Source organism: Penicillium crustosum (genome assembly GCF_028827405.1).
Source record: "Penicillium crustosum strain IBT 35664 chromosome Unknown utg000002l_segment0_segment0, whole genome shotgun sequence".
Lineage (NCBI taxonomy): Eukaryota > Fungi > Ascomycota > Eurotiomycetes > Eurotiales > Aspergillaceae > Penicillium > Penicillium crustosum.
In genome coordinates, this window is record NW_026623123.1 from 310,488 (window position 1) to 327,178 (window position 16,691).

At 47.8% G+C, this 16,691-nt stretch overlaps 6 protein-coding genes across 6 annotated transcripts; 3 read left to right on the top strand and 3 right to left on the bottom strand.

Annotated features, from left to right (window-relative positions):
- Nucleotides 1-722: 722 nt before the first annotated feature.
- Nucleotides 723-1,421, top strand: N7487_003616 (tubulin-binding prefolding complex subunit GIM3; the record flags this gene model as incomplete). The annotated part of the gene is made up of 4 exons (XM_056871363.1): nt 723-740; nt 820-951; nt 1,022-1,089; nt 1,229-1,421. 4 exons carry the CDS (start codon nt 723-725, stop codon nt 1,419-1,421), a joined length of 411 nt encoding a protein of 136 aa, XP_056729083.1.
- A 689-nt stretch (nt 1,422-2,110) lies between these two features.
- Nucleotides 2,111-4,254, bottom strand: N7487_003617 (Hsp70 family protein; the record flags this gene model as incomplete). The annotated part of the gene is made up of 5 exons (XM_056871364.1): nt 2,111-2,310; nt 2,368-2,806; nt 2,856-3,596; nt 3,680-3,787; nt 3,856-4,254. The coding sequence occupies 5 exons, from the start codon at nt 4,252-4,254 to the stop codon at nt 2,111-2,113; spliced, it is 1,887 nt and encodes a 628-aa protein (XP_056729084.1).
- Nucleotides 4,255-5,069: 815 nt separating this feature from the next.
- On the bottom strand, nt 5,070-6,427 carry N7487_003618 (uncharacterized protein; the record flags this gene model as incomplete). Its single annotated transcript, XM_056871365.1, has 2 exons — nt 5,070-6,180; nt 6,306-6,427. 2 exons carry the CDS (start codon nt 6,425-6,427, stop codon nt 5,070-5,072), a joined length of 1,233 nt encoding a protein of 410 aa, XP_056729085.1.
- Nucleotides 6,428-7,035: 608 nt separating this feature from the next.
- On the top strand, nt 7,036-7,803 carry N7487_003619 (proteasome assembly chaperone 4 family protein; the record flags this gene model as incomplete). Its single annotated transcript, XM_056871366.1, has 2 exons — nt 7,036-7,260; nt 7,555-7,803. The coding sequence occupies 2 exons, from the start codon at nt 7,036-7,038 to the stop codon at nt 7,801-7,803; spliced, it is 474 nt and encodes a 157-aa protein (XP_056729086.1).
- Nucleotides 7,804-11,725: 3,922 nt separating this feature from the next.
- On the top strand, nt 11,726-14,101 carry N7487_003620 (transcription factor domain-containing protein; the record flags this gene model as incomplete). Its single annotated transcript, XM_056871367.1, has 1 exon — nt 11,726-14,101. The coding sequence occupies one exon, from the start codon at nt 11,726-11,728 to the stop codon at nt 14,099-14,101; it is 2,376 nt and encodes a 791-aa protein (XP_056729087.1).
- An 808-nt stretch (nt 14,102-14,909) lies between these two features.
- Nucleotides 14,910-15,854, bottom strand: N7487_003621 (putative isochorismatase family hydrolase; the record flags this gene model as incomplete). Its single annotated transcript, XM_056871368.1, has 4 exons — nt 14,910-15,000; nt 15,066-15,285; nt 15,376-15,688; nt 15,765-15,854. The coding sequence occupies 4 exons, from the start codon at nt 15,852-15,854 to the stop codon at nt 14,910-14,912; spliced, it is 714 nt and encodes a 237-aa protein (XP_056729088.1).
- Nucleotides 15,855-16,691: the final 837 nt, after the last annotated feature.

Here is a 16,691-nt window from a genome sequence, read left to right on the forward strand (position 1 = left end):
TCGCGAAGGGTTAGGCGGAAGGACAGATGAAAGCTGGGATGAGGCTTTCGCGTGGGATGGAGCTCGATAGCTCAGGCGGAGATGGTCACGGGGACAGATGTACACAGGACAAGTGTGACCAGTACGGATAAACCGAAATTGGAGAGATCTGGTTACTGGTTCGAAGGTCCCCAGTGAAGTTGAAAAGTGACGATGACGGGGTTCCTGCGGAGGTGTTTCGTTTCTCCGGTGGCGGTGTTTTGGCACTAAACGACTAAAAGGTGATGCCTATGTTGTACTCAACTCGGAAGAAGATGTCTTGAAGTTTTACCCCGTAGAGTATAGAACTATTTCTGGAGCTTAGATGACTTTTATGAAAATATTCTTTATATTCTTCAGAGAAATAAGACCTACTATGATGTCACTCCAAGTATCCGATGACCTACCCAACCCAATATATGTTTATAAAGATATATATAAAGGAAGACAGAAGAAAAATAGAAGAACTAATACATCCAAGCAAGAATGATAAATACTCTACATCCTGTATATATATCATATATAAATGCTGTACAAATATCAACAACTCATCTCATCGCCACGCACGGACCACCCACTCAAACCCGATATCAAACGCGCAAACCAACCAACCCGCAACGAGGACAAAACAAAAGCCCAAACACAAAAGAACAGACAAATCCCCCGTTCAAACCCAATCAAATTCCTCCCTCCAGACAGCCAAAATGGTGCAGCCGCGCATGGTAAGCCAACCCCCACCAAGCTCAAGCGCGACAAACCCCGCCAAAGCCGAGCTCTGAAGCTAACCTCACCAACGCGCAGCTCACAAAGGCGGATGAGACGTCCGCCAATGATGAGAATGAAGTCCGTCGCGAGGATCAAGAGAAGATTAACCGGTTCAGTCGGTTGCATCAGCGCGAGACTGTGCTCGAGGAGCAGTTGAAGGGGAAGCAGGTATGGAATTTTGATTTTTGAGGATCTTGTCTTCTGTTATATATCGGATATCTTGCTAACTGGTTTACAGAAGGATAAGGAGGACTTGGAAGAGGTTTCGATGGAATTGGAACTTGCTGATGAAGATGAGCTTGTGCCGTAAGGAATACCCTCTTCCTATCTCGTCGTTCTTTTTCCTTTCCTTTCTTTTATATATGTTCTGCGATTCTCGTCTTGGGGGATTGGGAACAAACCGAAAAAGAAATGAAAAGACATCATTGCTAACAACTCCCCTCAGTTACAAAATCGGCGACTCATTCTTCCAACTACCGCTATCAGACGCGCAGGGGATGCTCTCTGCATCAACGGAGAAGATCGACGCAGATGTCACCAAGCTGGAAGACTCTATCAGTGAGCTGCGTGAGGAAATGCAGCAGCTGAAGGTTGCGCTGTATGCGCGGTTTGGTCGGAGCATTAACCTGGAGACTTGATTGGGATGAATTGGATGTATTACCACTCTTACTTTTGGTCTCTTGGGACTTGTTTCTCATTTTTTTTTCTATTATCTAGTCTAAAAAAAGGGGAGGTTTGACAATTTTTCAATGGTTGTCTAGATTAAATACGTGGAATGGATGAACTTGATGATAGGTTAGATGCCACAGCATGTGCTTCATACACGCTCATGATCATGAGTACATGGAGGTATAAATATGTAGATGCAGCTGGAAATTATGAGTCAGATGAGGACCACAGCTCGTCAATATCATTCAAACAAAACACGACAGTCAGGAGGTATCTAAGAAGGCGGGAGAAAAAAAAAATAAGGAGAGAAGAAGAAAAAGATAAAAGCACAAACAGGGACCGCCAAGGAAACGAGTAGGTAAAACAAATGGTTCCACCAACCTGTGGCATATATTTAGGAACGGCACAGGGATTTCCCAAGAATCAACACAGATAACGCCTATTCGCCAGTGCAGTGATGCCCGATCAACCGGTTTGGGGTATTTGACAGTTCACCGATCCAAGACCAATGTGAGGGAAATTCAAATCAATAAAACTTATGTCACGGCCACACCTCTGTTCGCCGATGATGCCGTGGGCCTCGTCCAGGAGGGATATATATGCGACGTGCGTATGTGTGTATTTTCTTATGTGTTTCCTGTGTGTGAAAGTTGGTAGATCAACGGAACTTGGCACGGCAGCGGCCCATGATCTCGTTCTGGCAGACCAGTTCGGCGCTGAATTCACTGCCATCCAGCGTGAGGTAAATATCGAAGTAGACACGGTAGAAGATGCCCTGGGGTGTGTCCATGCGCTCGAAGTCGGTCTCGAGGTTCTTGCGTGATAGATCGGAGGTGAGTGTTACGACTTCCTTGATGCCTAGGGAAAGCATTAATAATTTGCACAAACCTTGGGAAATGTAATATCTCAACTTACGTGGATCCTTGGTGTACTCGGGGCAGACATCCTCGTCACAGGCATACAGCACATCCTCGTACATGAGGGTGGCGCCAGGTGCAACTTGACGGAAGAAGCTGACCTTGACTGGTTCACCAATCCTGACACGCTCTCCCTTTTGGACGAAAATCTGACGGGTGTACTTGCATCGATCGCGGCCATCCAAACTGGGTACACGGTACTGCTCCGGGTGATAGCCCTCCTTGAATGGCTGAAGCGTGGCCATAAGGTAGTGCCGACGTGCTACGCGGTGTGTGATGACCCGCTCGGTGATGCCTGCGGTGACTGCTCCCTTAACGATTGCGGCCACCGAATCCATCGGGCGTACCACCTTTGTCTGATACTGTGGAGGCACGTGGAGCTTGATCTGCTGGAAGAGGTATTCTGAAGCACCGAATCCACCGACAACCAGAACGTTCTACAAACTCGTTAGCTTTGGGCCGAAGACTAGATTGCGATGCTCTTACCTGGATCAGACGGTTCTGTGCTTGGATGGCGATAATCTGGTTGCGGACCAACTCGAGGATACGGTTCACGACAGGTTCAAAGCACTGAAGGATCTCCTCGTTCATGAATGTCATATAGCCCTCCTCAATACCAGCATCGGGGAAGTCAGCCTCGATACCCACGTCTACTGCCCATTTTTGTCCGTTGTTGCGGAAGTCAGCCTTAATACGGTTCTCAAAGTCCATGATACACTTCGCGTAGACCTTGCCCGCTGTCCGAGAGCCATCCGGCAGCTTCATCTTCCGGATCTTCGCGCGCAAGATGTTACTGAAGTTTCGATTCAGTGCTGTTGAGCCACACGAGTCACCAGACCCGGCAGTACATTCCATCACACTGAAAGGCTGCTCTTCCTCGACCTCATACGCGATCAAATCCACGGTACCACCACCGCAATCCACAATCAAAATGGCATCGCCCACCTTCAAGTTGAGCAGTCCACTTTTGGCACAGAACAAAGCCGCTGCCTCGGGCTCTGAGACTAGTGTGAGACGGTTATCGTTCTCGTCGCGCAAGAAGCCAGCTTGAATAGCAGCGGTCCGCGTCGCGGCCTTGCCGGCGTCGTTCCAAATAGCCGGCACCGTCAGATAGTATCGGATATTCCGTTCCTCGCGCGTGAACACCTCTCCCAGGGCCTTTTGCAGCTGAGCGCGAATGGCTTGCCGTAGCTTGAAGAGATAATCGGCAGCGACATCGATTTCGGACTTGCCCGGGGGAGGGGAGGCAAGTTGATGGGATCAATATAGGTGTTTCCGGAGAGCATCAGCTGGAGCTTGAACCACTCGACCTTCTGCACTTGGGGTTTGGGGTATCCGGTCGGGGCGAGAGCGTCGGCGATATCGGGGCCCCATCCTACTACCTTTTGGTATTGGTCGTAGTAGAGGACGGTGGGAATCTAGTAGAGGAGCCCGTTGTCAGACTCGCGTTCATGGAGGATGGAGGATACTTGTTGGTCGCGCTCACCTTTTGTTTTGCATGGGTTCCAGCCCCGGGCCATTCCGTGATGATGTCCTCGCTTGCCTGATTGTTGGTCGCAAATGCATATGCGACACCCGAGAAGGTTGTACCGAAGTCAATACCGACAATCAGTTGGGCCTTGCTCCGACCCCCACCCTCGACCTCGACCGCAGGGTTGCGCCCTGGATACTGAGTGTTGGACAGTGACGGTGGGATACTTGGAGCCATCGGCTGCTGCTGCATGCCATAACCCGGTGGGCCGTTCAAGGGAGCATTCGGGTTGTATTGGAGGTTTGTGGTGATGGGCGGGGGCTGTTGTTGACCATGAACCATTGGACTGGTTGGTCTGTTGTTTGTGTAACTTGGGGGTCGGCCTAACTGAGGCTGTGGCTGCTGATGATTCATTGGGAGACTTGTTGTTGATGAACTGTGACCGGATGGGGGTGGGGAACTAGGGGTGGGAGGGACAATCGGGGTGGAATTAGGAGGAGGTTTATGTTTGTTCCTAAAGCCAAATGACTTAAATCGGGAACTCATGAGATCCATGTGAGGCAACAAGAAAGGGAAGAGAGTAAGAAATGGGAAGGGGGGAGGGGAAGATGAAAGAGGGGGAAAGTGAGGCTGAGGGTTTACGGTAAATTGTGGAGATCAAAGAGACTTGAAAGAATGACAAACTGATTACATTTACGGAGTACCTAGTTTAAAATTAGTACGACTAGGTATACATATTATATAGGTAGGAAATTAGAAATTGACGATTATATTCGCGATACTCTTGAGGTCAAATTGATATTTAGATCTTATATTTAGATAGGCTTTGTTTATATGTTATAAGATACTAGGTATAGAGTACGAGTACGGAGTATATATGGATATAAATCTCCGAATTCCACAAATTCCTCAAATTCTTAGTTGGAACTTGTTACGGAGTACTTAATTCAATCTCACCGTTTCCCTTGGCGCCCAGCTCCCCGCGGGGTGCTACTTAGTAATAGTGAGGAGTATATCTTTGTGGAATACATGAACTACTATATATACTCTATACTCCTGGACGGGGAGGTTGTCAATACCCGTCGTGGGCGGAAATATTTTCGAGTCCCCATTTTTACTAATTCATTAGGCTGCTTCTTTGTCCTGAGTTTTGGCCCCCAACGGTGGAAAAAAAAATTTAGCAGCCTCCAAATTACAGGGGCTTGTCCGCTTTCCGACCAGCCCCCAATTTAAACCACTTTTCGCATCACCCAGTGGGATGGCTGATAAAGATTTTGAAGCATGCTGTTGGGATCCTGAATGTAGCCGCAAGGGTTCCGGTCTCCACGCTTTTCTAGGCGGAAGCCCATACGCTCCACAAGGCTCAGCACTTCATCCTCGGATAACTCCACATTGCCCGGCTCGCCAATCCCAGCCCCCTCGTATTCGGCATCACTACCTCTACGGGAGTGGCCGTCATCGAAATGCCATAGTAATGGACCCACGTTAATCCAGAGCCCATTTGGTTTGAGGCTGTGTCGGATCGTCTCGATGTATCGAATAAGGTTTGGAGCCGTATCAATGAAGAAAACAGTCGTGACCGCATCAAACGTCTCGTGGTTGTTCGGTTGGGTGTACAATACAGTGAAATCTGCTGCGGACATGGACATCGCACCCAAGCGGCGACCGGCACTGGCAGCCTCCTGCATCGCGAATCCGGGGTGTACGTCAGGGATCATAACTTGCTGGAGTTGTTGTGCTCGAGATTGGAGATTGGAGAAATGCAATGCAAAAGGATGAAGGGCGTGCTTTGCCGGCCCGTCGGTGTGGTTCAAAACCCAGCTACTGGCGAGCAGCTGGTGGTAGGAGATTTCGTTTCCCTCAGCGTCATAGCCTGCCATACAGATTTCGAACACTAAACGGCCCAGGCCAGCCCCAGGAACCAGAACACGGATTTCCTCTCCGTTATCACGCCGTGTCTTGAATTCCTCATTGAGATCCTGGAGCACGGGATCATAGCAGACTTCTCTCTCGGGTCGTCCTTCGGCACTCCAGTCACGATAGAACTGGCGTATCGTTGAGTGCGCTTTGTTGACATCTGATGAAGTGGCTATGTCATGCCAATTCTGAGTAGGATCGGTGCTGTCGGGGTTTGCAGAAAGACCAAATGACTGGAGACCCAGCGCTAGAATTGCATCGGCGATATCGGCATTGGTGTCAATGGCATCGTCCACCTTGTTGAAGTTATCAAGGATGGAGAATGGAGGCTCCGAGAGCATCTGCCAGTGTGCCGAGGGTAGGGCATAAAAAGCTTGTCGTCGACGATGAGTAGTATTCATATGCGCAGTTCGCCGATATTGCCTGTGGGTGGATTAGCAAAACCATTGCGATTGTATCAAGGCAATTGGTTGTTTCAATCTGATTCAGAAGCTACAATCTTGGAAGCCAAAAAGACATCTCTTGTAATAAACTGTCTACCCACGTACCTGAATGAGTCAAACGCAGCAAATAGTACCCTACGTTCTTCGGGATCAGCGAAAGGGTCGAAGTCCCCTCCCCAGCCGCTTTCCTCCTCCCCGGTCTGGGGCTTTTGATGCTCAGATGCCATGTGGAGGTTGTCAGACTAAATCCACGTCTAACGATGCTACTCAATGCTACAGGGTCACACACCCTAAGAGAGAACTGGTAGCGACAGAGAAGAAGAATAAACAATGGCGAAAAAGACAAGAAGACCAGAGAAAGTATATGGAGGGGCAGACGAAACAAGTGGGCAATCTTTCCTGAGGCAAACAATGACTCCTATTGGGTAAATCGGCTTTACCGCAGTACTCTCCGCCTTTCATTGGATTGTAAACACTATAGAATAGGTAGATATGTAGCCGTAACCTACCTATATATAGGACAATGTAGTAAATGGGAATTATAACTAAGATATGTGATCAACAGAGAATACTATCTGAGTAGTTATTATATCTCCATGATGAAAACTTACAAAGAGGTAGAGCCCTGGTGATTTTCTGCCGGCAATACTAGGTCGGGAGCCAATGGGAATTAAGTCACGCGTGGCTGTTGTGGCTCACCGTAACAGCTCCAGGGCGGGGATTGAATATTGAATGTTCCGACTTTCAACAACTAATCTGAATACCATTCTCGTGTACATTTCCTTTTTAACAACATACTTCTTACTTTACGCCGAGAACCGATAGAACAATAGATATGGCGACCGAAGCCCCACCAGCCGTTCCTTTGGCGGAGCTAGCTACTCCCAGTGTCAAGCCTCAAGAGATCTCCTTCACCTTGCCCAAAGCTTTGCATACAACAGCACATGTTCACTTGAACTTTCTAGGCCATTGTGCTATGGTATTTTTGGCTACCTCATCGCCAGGTGATTCGGGCGGCTCTATTAAACCAATGGGAAGCTTCGTCTATGCGATGCCTGATGTAAGTCCTACCTGCCGACTTTGGAATTTTTTTGCATATTTCAAGTAAACACAATATAATTTTCTTGTACCATACTATATGGATAAGGGATGGCATTGTTGTTTGGCTCAAATCTGGAATACCCCTTCCCTCTTCGGCTCAAAGTGTAGTATACCACGCGCACAACCCACTTCCAGTTCCAATTAGGCAGGAGACCTGTCGCGCCAAACGGATTTCCCGAATCTGATCATTTGAATTTCCTTGTTTTTTCAATAAAATGATTTGTGGCATGAGGCATAGCTAACATTTATGTAGCGCACTTCACCCAAGTCGACAATATCGACAACACTCTACACATCCCCCTCTAGCATTGAATACACAGCCCGCATAGCCAAAATTTTGGCTCGACGATTTTCCATCCCGGTCTATGTTGGTTGCAGTATTGACCCCCATGGCATGGGGTTGGAAGTTGCGGAGGAAATGGAAGGGCTGACCAAGATCGTCAACGTGATCATGGAGAAATGGGAAGAGCACAAGCAGGAGAAGGCTGAAAATACCAAATAAACTCTGTCAAACGAAATGTGCAGCTCTTGTTTCAATCGTCGACCGATTAAAAATCACATATACCTAATTGGAACCAGTAATGGTTCCCTTGATTTTGATCGGATTTTTCCTCCTTTTCTTTCTCACGCAGACACTGTTTGACTGCTGCCTGGAAGGTTGGTATCCGAATGAGAGTGGTATGACCTTCTACTCCGTAGAATGGCCGATAATGCGAGAGACAGCCTCCCTACCCACTTCACAAAGAAGAAACAAAGCAACCTTTTACGGCGAACACCGACTGCAATTCAGCGCTTACGATGTCTGCTACACGGACTCCGGCGCTCCTCGACGCCACAAACTGGAGCGACTTATGCACCAGGGACAGCTGAGACATGATCGTCGGAGCAACCAATTGCACTATGTACGACACACTATTTACGCAGCTAGCCAGTAGCTCAGGCTACGTCGCTACACTCGTTGAAGCAAAGGGCTAGTTCTTGAGCCGCCGTTTCAGCATTGTAGGAGGCAGGGATGAATACCTTAGATACATAAACTTCAATTCTACTTCTAGTGGATGTGCTTTGACTTCTTGCCCGGAACTGCAAGCATGTGAACGAGGCTTATACGAGGCTATTATCAATGACCTTGGTGCAGACTCCGACAGCCCACTAGTTGGCCCAGTACTGTTCCGCCGTCGGTTCGGCTCGAGAAAGCCGAATCTTTATCCGAAGATAAGCGTGTAGAAAAGCTTTTTATGGGCTGATAGCTGGAGTGATTCTCATAGCACAGCGTAGTCTAATCCACCGAACAAGGCGCCGGGATATGTACAATGTGAGCGTCAACTCTGGGCTGATCAGAGTTCATGCGATATTATTGCGAGCGGGTAGTTTCTCCATCGTGTTGATATCCTCGTTCGGGGATATACCACTTCCTGCATGTGGATGGTATGCTCCGACGGGCATAAGCAATCAAAGAAATCAGCTTGATTCGTCGAATCTAAGACATAATATAGCTAAGCTTTAATTGACGCATGTGAGACCTTGCATGCACATTGTTTCTAGGATACCACTCCTCCGTATGTACTCTGTACATATGTGTTTATGTTGTGCTTAGCGTAGACATCAGGGTTGCATCCTGTTATGGGCATGGATCCTTCAAACTCCACGCTAGACGCTAGCATATGAACACTTGCATAGCCTCATATTTGACTCTTTAACAAGCCCATGACTAAACCCACAATGAACGAAAAATCCTAAAATCAAATTCTTTCCTAGGATACAAATGAAAATAAGAAATAAAAATACAAGCATCCCACTTCCACCATCTACTCGGTAAACAACCCGAACCGTCTCAGTTTTTTAACGTAAAGAGTCCAATTGATCTGAAACACAGCCGGGGACTAGCACACGGAAGACATCGGGAGTCTCGGGTTGACAACCGGTGACAGTTATCTAGCAGAGCAAATCGGAATGACTCGGTTAACGGATGTTCCATCTCGATCGTTGTCCCGCTGTGGGGCGTTGACCCATGGGCAGAACAATTGAATTGTTATCACATTATGTGTTTTACATATGTGTATTACATATGTGTGTACTCCGTAGATTGAGTTATGTTGTATGTTGTCTATAATATATGTATTGTATGCCCTTAACTAATTGAAGCGGGCTTGACCTGGTTCAGTCCGGACAGAGAGTCATGCCTGCATTGGTTGAAAGTGGGGGGAGAGGAAGATCACGCTTAGGGCGCGTAGGTATATTATGTATTATTTCTCCGACTCGGCCGAGCTGTGCGTCTTTACCCGTATATGGACTACCGATATCAATACGGTTGTGAGCTGAGAGGTCAATTACCGCGATATGTACTCCGTATGCTCCGTATAAAATATAAAATATAAAATTAGAAATGGGGGCGGCAATTGATAGTCGCCACATGGAAGTGTTCCAATTGGAGCCCTCCCAAATGAGAGGATACTAAACCAAGAGGCTGCATAAAGTGAGGTACACCGCAAGTTCCGACACCCAGGAAAGGCCTCTTGACTAGTGTGACACTAGGCATCAACCAACTCCCGTATTTCTGCATGCATCATTGGGTACTTGGGTATATCCATGGATATCACAGGTCCATGCATTACACGTGCCATTGCTGAGCCCCTGCATACTATATGGAGAATAGTTCCGGCACGAACCGAGTAAACTGTCTTTCCGTTAGGGTTAAGCGTTTAGCTGCATGTACACGGACCCCCTGTATCCATGGCTTGGAACATGTCGGTCTTTGCCGAGTTGGGAGTGATAGACAGTTCCAAGATGCTTTAGTTTTAAATTGACAACATTCAATTTAAGTTCATCGGCGGAAAAAAAAACTATAGTCACGAGGGATGCGTTAGGGTTTCGGAGCGAGTTCCTAACTCCTAATCTCTAACCGAGCGGGGAAAAGGAGCCTCGATGGCGACATTGGGGGCGGAGGGTATCTAGATTGATTCTACAAGGTCAAATGTCAGAGACTTGACAGGGGGGGTTATCTCTTTCTTTCTTTTTTTTTCTCGCTTGATGATCCGACCGGAGAAGTTCCGGGAATACATCAATGACCTCTGGAGATGGCAAAGATTAACCAAAAAAACTAAGCGGCTGAGGCTGTCTGTGCCCCAAGATCTTTCCTTTTTGAGTGTTTTTTTCTTTTTTCATTTCCCTGCACAGCATTTACAGTCCACTCTACTCGGTACTCCGTATCCAGTAAAATTTATGCATGGAATAAATCACCAGTGGTATTTCACTGGATATATTCTCCGTCAGTTCTCGGCACCAAACCTAGATGGGATGGACCCCCGGAGCTTGGGATATTGTAATTAAAGAGATGGCTTGGCAAGGTAAGTTCAAATGTTGGATAGGAGTACACCGGAGTACGCCTTCCCTTCTATCTCTGTATATTCATATATTTATATAGCAAAGGATATAGATCCAAAGCACCTATTATTTAGGTTGAAGCTCGGGACCTCGGGGAAGAGTCCCAAAAAAAGCCAAAAAAAAGCAAAAGAAAAAAGAAGAAAAAAAGAAAAGAAAAAGGTCAAGAAGTCCGGGCCAACGCATCCGATTCCATGTGGTCCCGGTGCACTTCCGAAGTCGATCATCAGGGCTTGTGCAGAGGGGCGAGATCTTCGTGGACCACGTATCCTCTTTGCCTTCCCTGTTTTCTTCATCGTATCATTGAAGACTATGTACTCCGTACTACGGAGTACTATTAACAGATTGACGCTATCATTAATTCCAGGGCTACATGTTTTAACCAAGTGGGACTACTTCTTTATAACCAAGTATCCAACATTACCACTGCCGACCTCGGGCTCACTTTCTTTGTAGTATCAGCATAAATAAAAATGTACATATGTACCATAGTCCGTAGAGGGAAGCATAGTCTCTCGGCTCCGATCTGTTGAAGATTCTTTAAATCGCGTACGTTGGTTACGGGCCACTGATGGAGTTAGGTAGATCGTAATACTCTTCTTCGTCGATCTATAGTTCGTTTTTTTTTGAAAAAACTATTTTTTTCTTTTTTTTCTTTCCCTTTCCGCTTTCCACTCTCTTGTTCCCCTTGAACGTTGATTTTACATTCCCCAATCTCCCTTTCTTCACCGGATTCTTTGATCTTCATCTTTCCCAACCTCGGCATTTGCATACACGATCATCCCGGCCTTTTAGCCTTATTCGTTTTTTGGGTTTTATTTTATTCCTATTTTCATACTTTTCTATCTTTCTTTTTTTCCCTTTTCTACATCCCAACAATGGCTTCGCAGTCTCTATTCGAATAGCAAAAGGGAAATCGAAATCTTGAATGCGCTTTGGGACTGTGGCGATAGCCCTTATCTAAAGTCGCCTCTAAGATTCTCACCCCGACTCTCCCTTGAATTTGTTTCCTTCCTATTTGTTCTATTTACTGGAATACATCCAACATGCAGCCCTCTCCTTTTCGTGGTAATCAAGGCTATGAACTGCCACCCGTGCAGTCGGTGACGTCGGGCGCATTCCCGGCTCCCGCGCTTCTCTCCGCTCCGCCGAGCAGACCTGACAGCGGGATGCGAATGTCTCATTTACTACAGCCTATGCCCTCAGCTGCACCCACGACATCACCGTACCAGCGTTTTTATGACTCCGCCTCTGGATCACCGGGTGAGACGGCGCTTCCCGATGCCCCACCAATGAACTCAGTCCCAGGTCTCTACCAAACCAGTCCCGGGCATGGCCAACAGACCTCCGCGCAATTACAGCAGAAACGCGCGTATCGCCAGCGTAGAAAGGACCCTAGCTGCGATGCTTGTCGCGAACGCAAGGTTAAATGCGACGCCTCGGAGTCGTCCAGTTGCACCGAATGTAACAATCGCAGGGTTCGCTGTCAGTTTACCAAAGAGACGAACCGCCGCATGTCGTCTATCAAACAGGTCCAGGATCTGGAGAAGCAGTTGCAGAATACAAAACAGCAATTACAGCACCTGCAGACCGGCATGATGCGGCCGGATCGCATGGTCGATGTGGACGAAGGTGTTTCGCAGCCGATGATCAAGTTGCCCGAGATTGAATATCGACCAGTGCGCCGTTCAAAGGCGCCTATCGCACAGAATTTCTCCGAGGTGCGGTCTAATCTCCGCCATTACGGCCGTGGCATCTTGAAGGTGCCCACCCCATACCGCCAACAGGGCGCAGAATCATTGGTGACGGGAAATGCGCCGGAGCTGCCGCCGAAGGATGTAGCAGATCATCTCTTAGCCCAGTATTTCGGTTGCATTCACTCGGTGCTTCCAGTACTTCATTGGCCCATATTCATCACAGAGTATGAAAAGGTTTATCGGTCGGGGTCGTTGCTAGGTGTCTCGACTGAATGGGCGGCTGTGCTATTTGGTGTATTTGCCTGCGGTGCAATCCACACGAACGAGGCGAATCGGGAAGAAGAAGGCAAGAAATACGTACGCACCTCCTGTGGGATCATTGATGTTTGGCATGACAACTTCAATTTGGATCGGGCCCGTGCGGCGCTGCTAGCAAGTATTTTTCTCTACGAGGTCAATTCGAAGTCGGCTAGTTGGGTATGGATTGGCTCAGCGGTACGTGTGGCACAAGAGATTGGGCTGCACATCAACTCCGGACCGTGGCCTGCAGTTGAAGGGGAGATGCGGAAGCGTGTTTGGTGGGGGTTATATGCCTGGGACAGATTACTCGCGCTTGAGATGGGGAAGCCGGTGTTAATCAACGACCAGGATTGTGATATCGATCTCCCATGTCCTGTGGACGAGCAGTACATCACAGAAGGAGGCAACATTCCAGACAGTCAGCAAACTACGCCCTTGCTAGCTACGATTCACGTCGTCCGGTCCATTGGCCAACTCACACGCACCCTACGCTCAGCAACCATCAGCCCCGCCACCCTGGAGACCTTCGAACTCCACTTCAACACCTGCCTCGCAACATTCCCCTCCCAATTTCACCCGAAAACCGATCAAGACCTCGACTCCCGCTCCCTCGCCCCGGTAATTTACCTCCAAAACGCCCGTCTCCTCCTCCACCGCCACAACATCTCCCCCTTCTGTCCTGATATCGTCCGCACTTCAGCAATGGACTACTGCGTCTCCACGGCCCTGGACACAGCCAATATCCTCGCCCGCTGCATGCGCAACTACCCAACAAACCCAGGACCCCAATCCACCAACGATCCCCGCTCCCACTTCGCATCTAGCGCGGGATCCCTCCTCTGCACACATATCTGGCGCTGCACGCTCCTCCTACTCTTCCGCGGCCAGTACGCAGGGGCGCTAGCCTGCGTACAAGCACTGTCATCAATCGGCGATGTGCGCACCGTCAACGCAGCCTGCGGTCGCTACCTTGCCTTCTTCCTACGACGTCTCCTCGTCCGCATCCGCCCATCCGATGGTCATGTCCCTGATCTCGACCGCGATGAAGAAATGATGGCGTATGTCTCGGGCGATATGCAAGGGACCACCGACGGCAGCTGGGTATGGCACGGCTCCGAGACAGGATCTCAATTGGAGGGGATGGGGATGGGTGTCTCGACGCCGACGTCCTCTCATCATCGGACGGAGATGGAGACTGATGTTGAGTGGGAGGGGTGGGAGTGGATTGAGAAGACGGTTCAAGATCTCTTTACCGAGCAGCATCAGCAGCAGCAGCAGATGGCTTACGGACGGGATGTCCCTATGGGACAGCCAAAACTGGAGGGTTCTTCTTCTTCTTCTACTCTTGCGCCGGAATCGGCTTCTGATACGGACAGACGGTCGAGTTCGGCGCATTCACGCATGACGATTGCTAGCATTATTTAAAGCGGTGTGTATATATTCTATGTTTGTTTTCCCCCTTTTTACTTGTCTCTTGTTTCCTTGCATCAAGCACACGCCGGATCTCACATGCGATGTTTATTCTCTCTCCGTTTTATGCCTCCAATGTCTCCAACGCCCTCGCCTACGTCACCAACCTTCGCATCCATGGATATCACCTCATCGCTCCATCCGGGGTGTATGTGTATGGCTCTAGACCGGGTCTAGAGCTCCAAGTTTTTATAACTTCATTGCACATATTGCATTGCCGATACCCATGCCCAAGTACTTGTTTATAGCCTTGTTATTTTATTCTGTATATATTTACAAACATATCGGATTCCGGCTGTGTCATCTTGCATTTCTTTGTGGGTCTTTACTTAGCTGCATGAAAAACAAGAATAGTCGACCGCTTATACGGCCTCATGGTGTCTTTTTAAACGTCTTTTTTTCTATGTATTTTCCTGCTTATGGGAGTCGTAGCTACAATATAGGTGAAAACCATTCAGAATACCCAAATCCACATTTCTATGTGTCACCTTTGACTGGGCCGTAACATATTAACAAAGCTTGAGTTAACTACAGGTCTACTTTACTTGTCAATGACCTTGCTGTTTGTCTTGATAATTAGATTCAACACTATCCTTCACAAGAAAGCTATATACCCAATCACCAAGACATCTATTTTTTGAAATTTTCTCTTTTTTTTCCCACGTCTCCCATTTTCTTCTTCCTCCACTTACATCTCTTCACCTCTTCACTTATCCGAACCTGAACCTCTCGAAATCTGACCAGTCATCTTCAATGAACAGGCTTAAATCAAAGTCCCCTCAACAGGGAAAAAGGTACCATTCTGAATAGATCCAGCGTGGTGACGGGCAACAAGACCGTAAGCAAACTGGTACCTACAGACAAACAAAAGTTAGCAATCTCGACACAGCAGTAAGATCAAGAATGCATAGCAACTTACTTATCAAGGAAAGGCAGAACCTCAGTGAGACCAGGAGTCTCCCGCCAATCACGCATAAGATCACAGACAATACCAAACAGACCCATGAGCGTAACACCAGCCTTCTCCATACGGCGGTTCGCATCCTCAGCAAGTTTAACATCGAATGTGCCACTCGCTTCGGTATTGGCGAAGACTTCGTAGCCGGCATCAATGAGAGACAGAGCGAGGAAGGAGGTGCCTATTTTGAATATTAGCATCTGCTTTTCATATTTTTTTCTTTCTTTCTTTTTTCTTTTTTTTTCTCCTAGAAATAAGCATATCCACTTACAAACTTCAGTAACAATACCAGCAATAATCAACTGCTTCTTGCCAGTAGCCTTAACTGCAGCGCGGAATTCCGCATTATCCCAAGCATTGACCTCACCCTGACGACGGACGAAGGTCGCGTTGGGGTGCATATCAGTGATCTCCTTGAGCAATAGACCGTTGGGACCTGCGTCCGAGGAGCTGGTCAGGACGGTTGGCAAGTTGAAGACATTGCCGAGGGCAGCATGACCGAGGATGTTGTTGCGGAAGTCGTTTGTGTTGTAATCACGCACGAGTTGGGCAAGACCGACTTGGTGGTCGATGACGAGGAGGGCCTGTGGTTGTCAGTGTTAGATTGTATTCTTCCTTTTCGTTGGATTGTATTTGTTGTTTTGGGGGAAGGGGACTCACAGCGTTGTTCTTGTCCAGTCTGTTCCATGCTTGCGCGGGAATGGAAGCTGCGAGAAGCAGGGCTGCTTTGATTCCGGCGGAGAAGTACATCTTGAAGATAGGCTTTTTGGTAGATGGAGAAGAAGAGGAACTGTGATTGTCTGAGGTGTTCTGGATGATCCTCTAGACCTGGGGATGAGCTTCCTTTTATACCTCGAGGTCGAGGGTAGTTGGCGCAACTGGACTGCAGGTCGTGAATCTTCTTGTGGGTCTCATAATCATGACAAAGTGCTTGTGAAGGTCTCGCCCTGCTTACTGCGTTGTTTATTGCCTCTTTTCCCGTGCTGTCCGTGATGGATTTTGTCTGCTGTCAGTGCTTGAGGTATCCATGAATCTCTTGGCGTACAGAAACGGTTAGCCTACTATACAAGGATCCCGAGGGAATGGTCACATTGCAGATTTGTGAGATTATGAGATTGTGACAGAGCATTAGAGACTTCATTTTTCGCCCCATTTGTCCCGATCATGCATGTTAGCGTGTAGTGGTTTTGATCTAGTGGGATGGTATAGATGAAGTTCAGCCGTTGCTTACAAGCTTCCGGATTCGTTTGAAATTAAAATGCGGTGTAACTCAGTACAATCACTTTTTCTTTTTCCTTTTCTAACTATAGCCGTTTAATTGAGGCTCGCAGTTACAGCTTCAAAATCCATTTATTGAATCGATGTGAATGGGAAAGAGTGCCCTAAGCAGAGACCCCAGGAGGCTACGCGTGGATACTAGGGTTCTAGCACTGAGATTTAAATATTTATCCAGTCTGGGTATTTTTCAGTCTCGGTATATTCAAGCTGGTCTCATTTTACACTATTCGAAAACTGCTTGAATTGTTTAGATTAAAAGCATAGATTCGAATGTTATCAAGATTGCAGATTGTGGGGCGAACCTTCTAG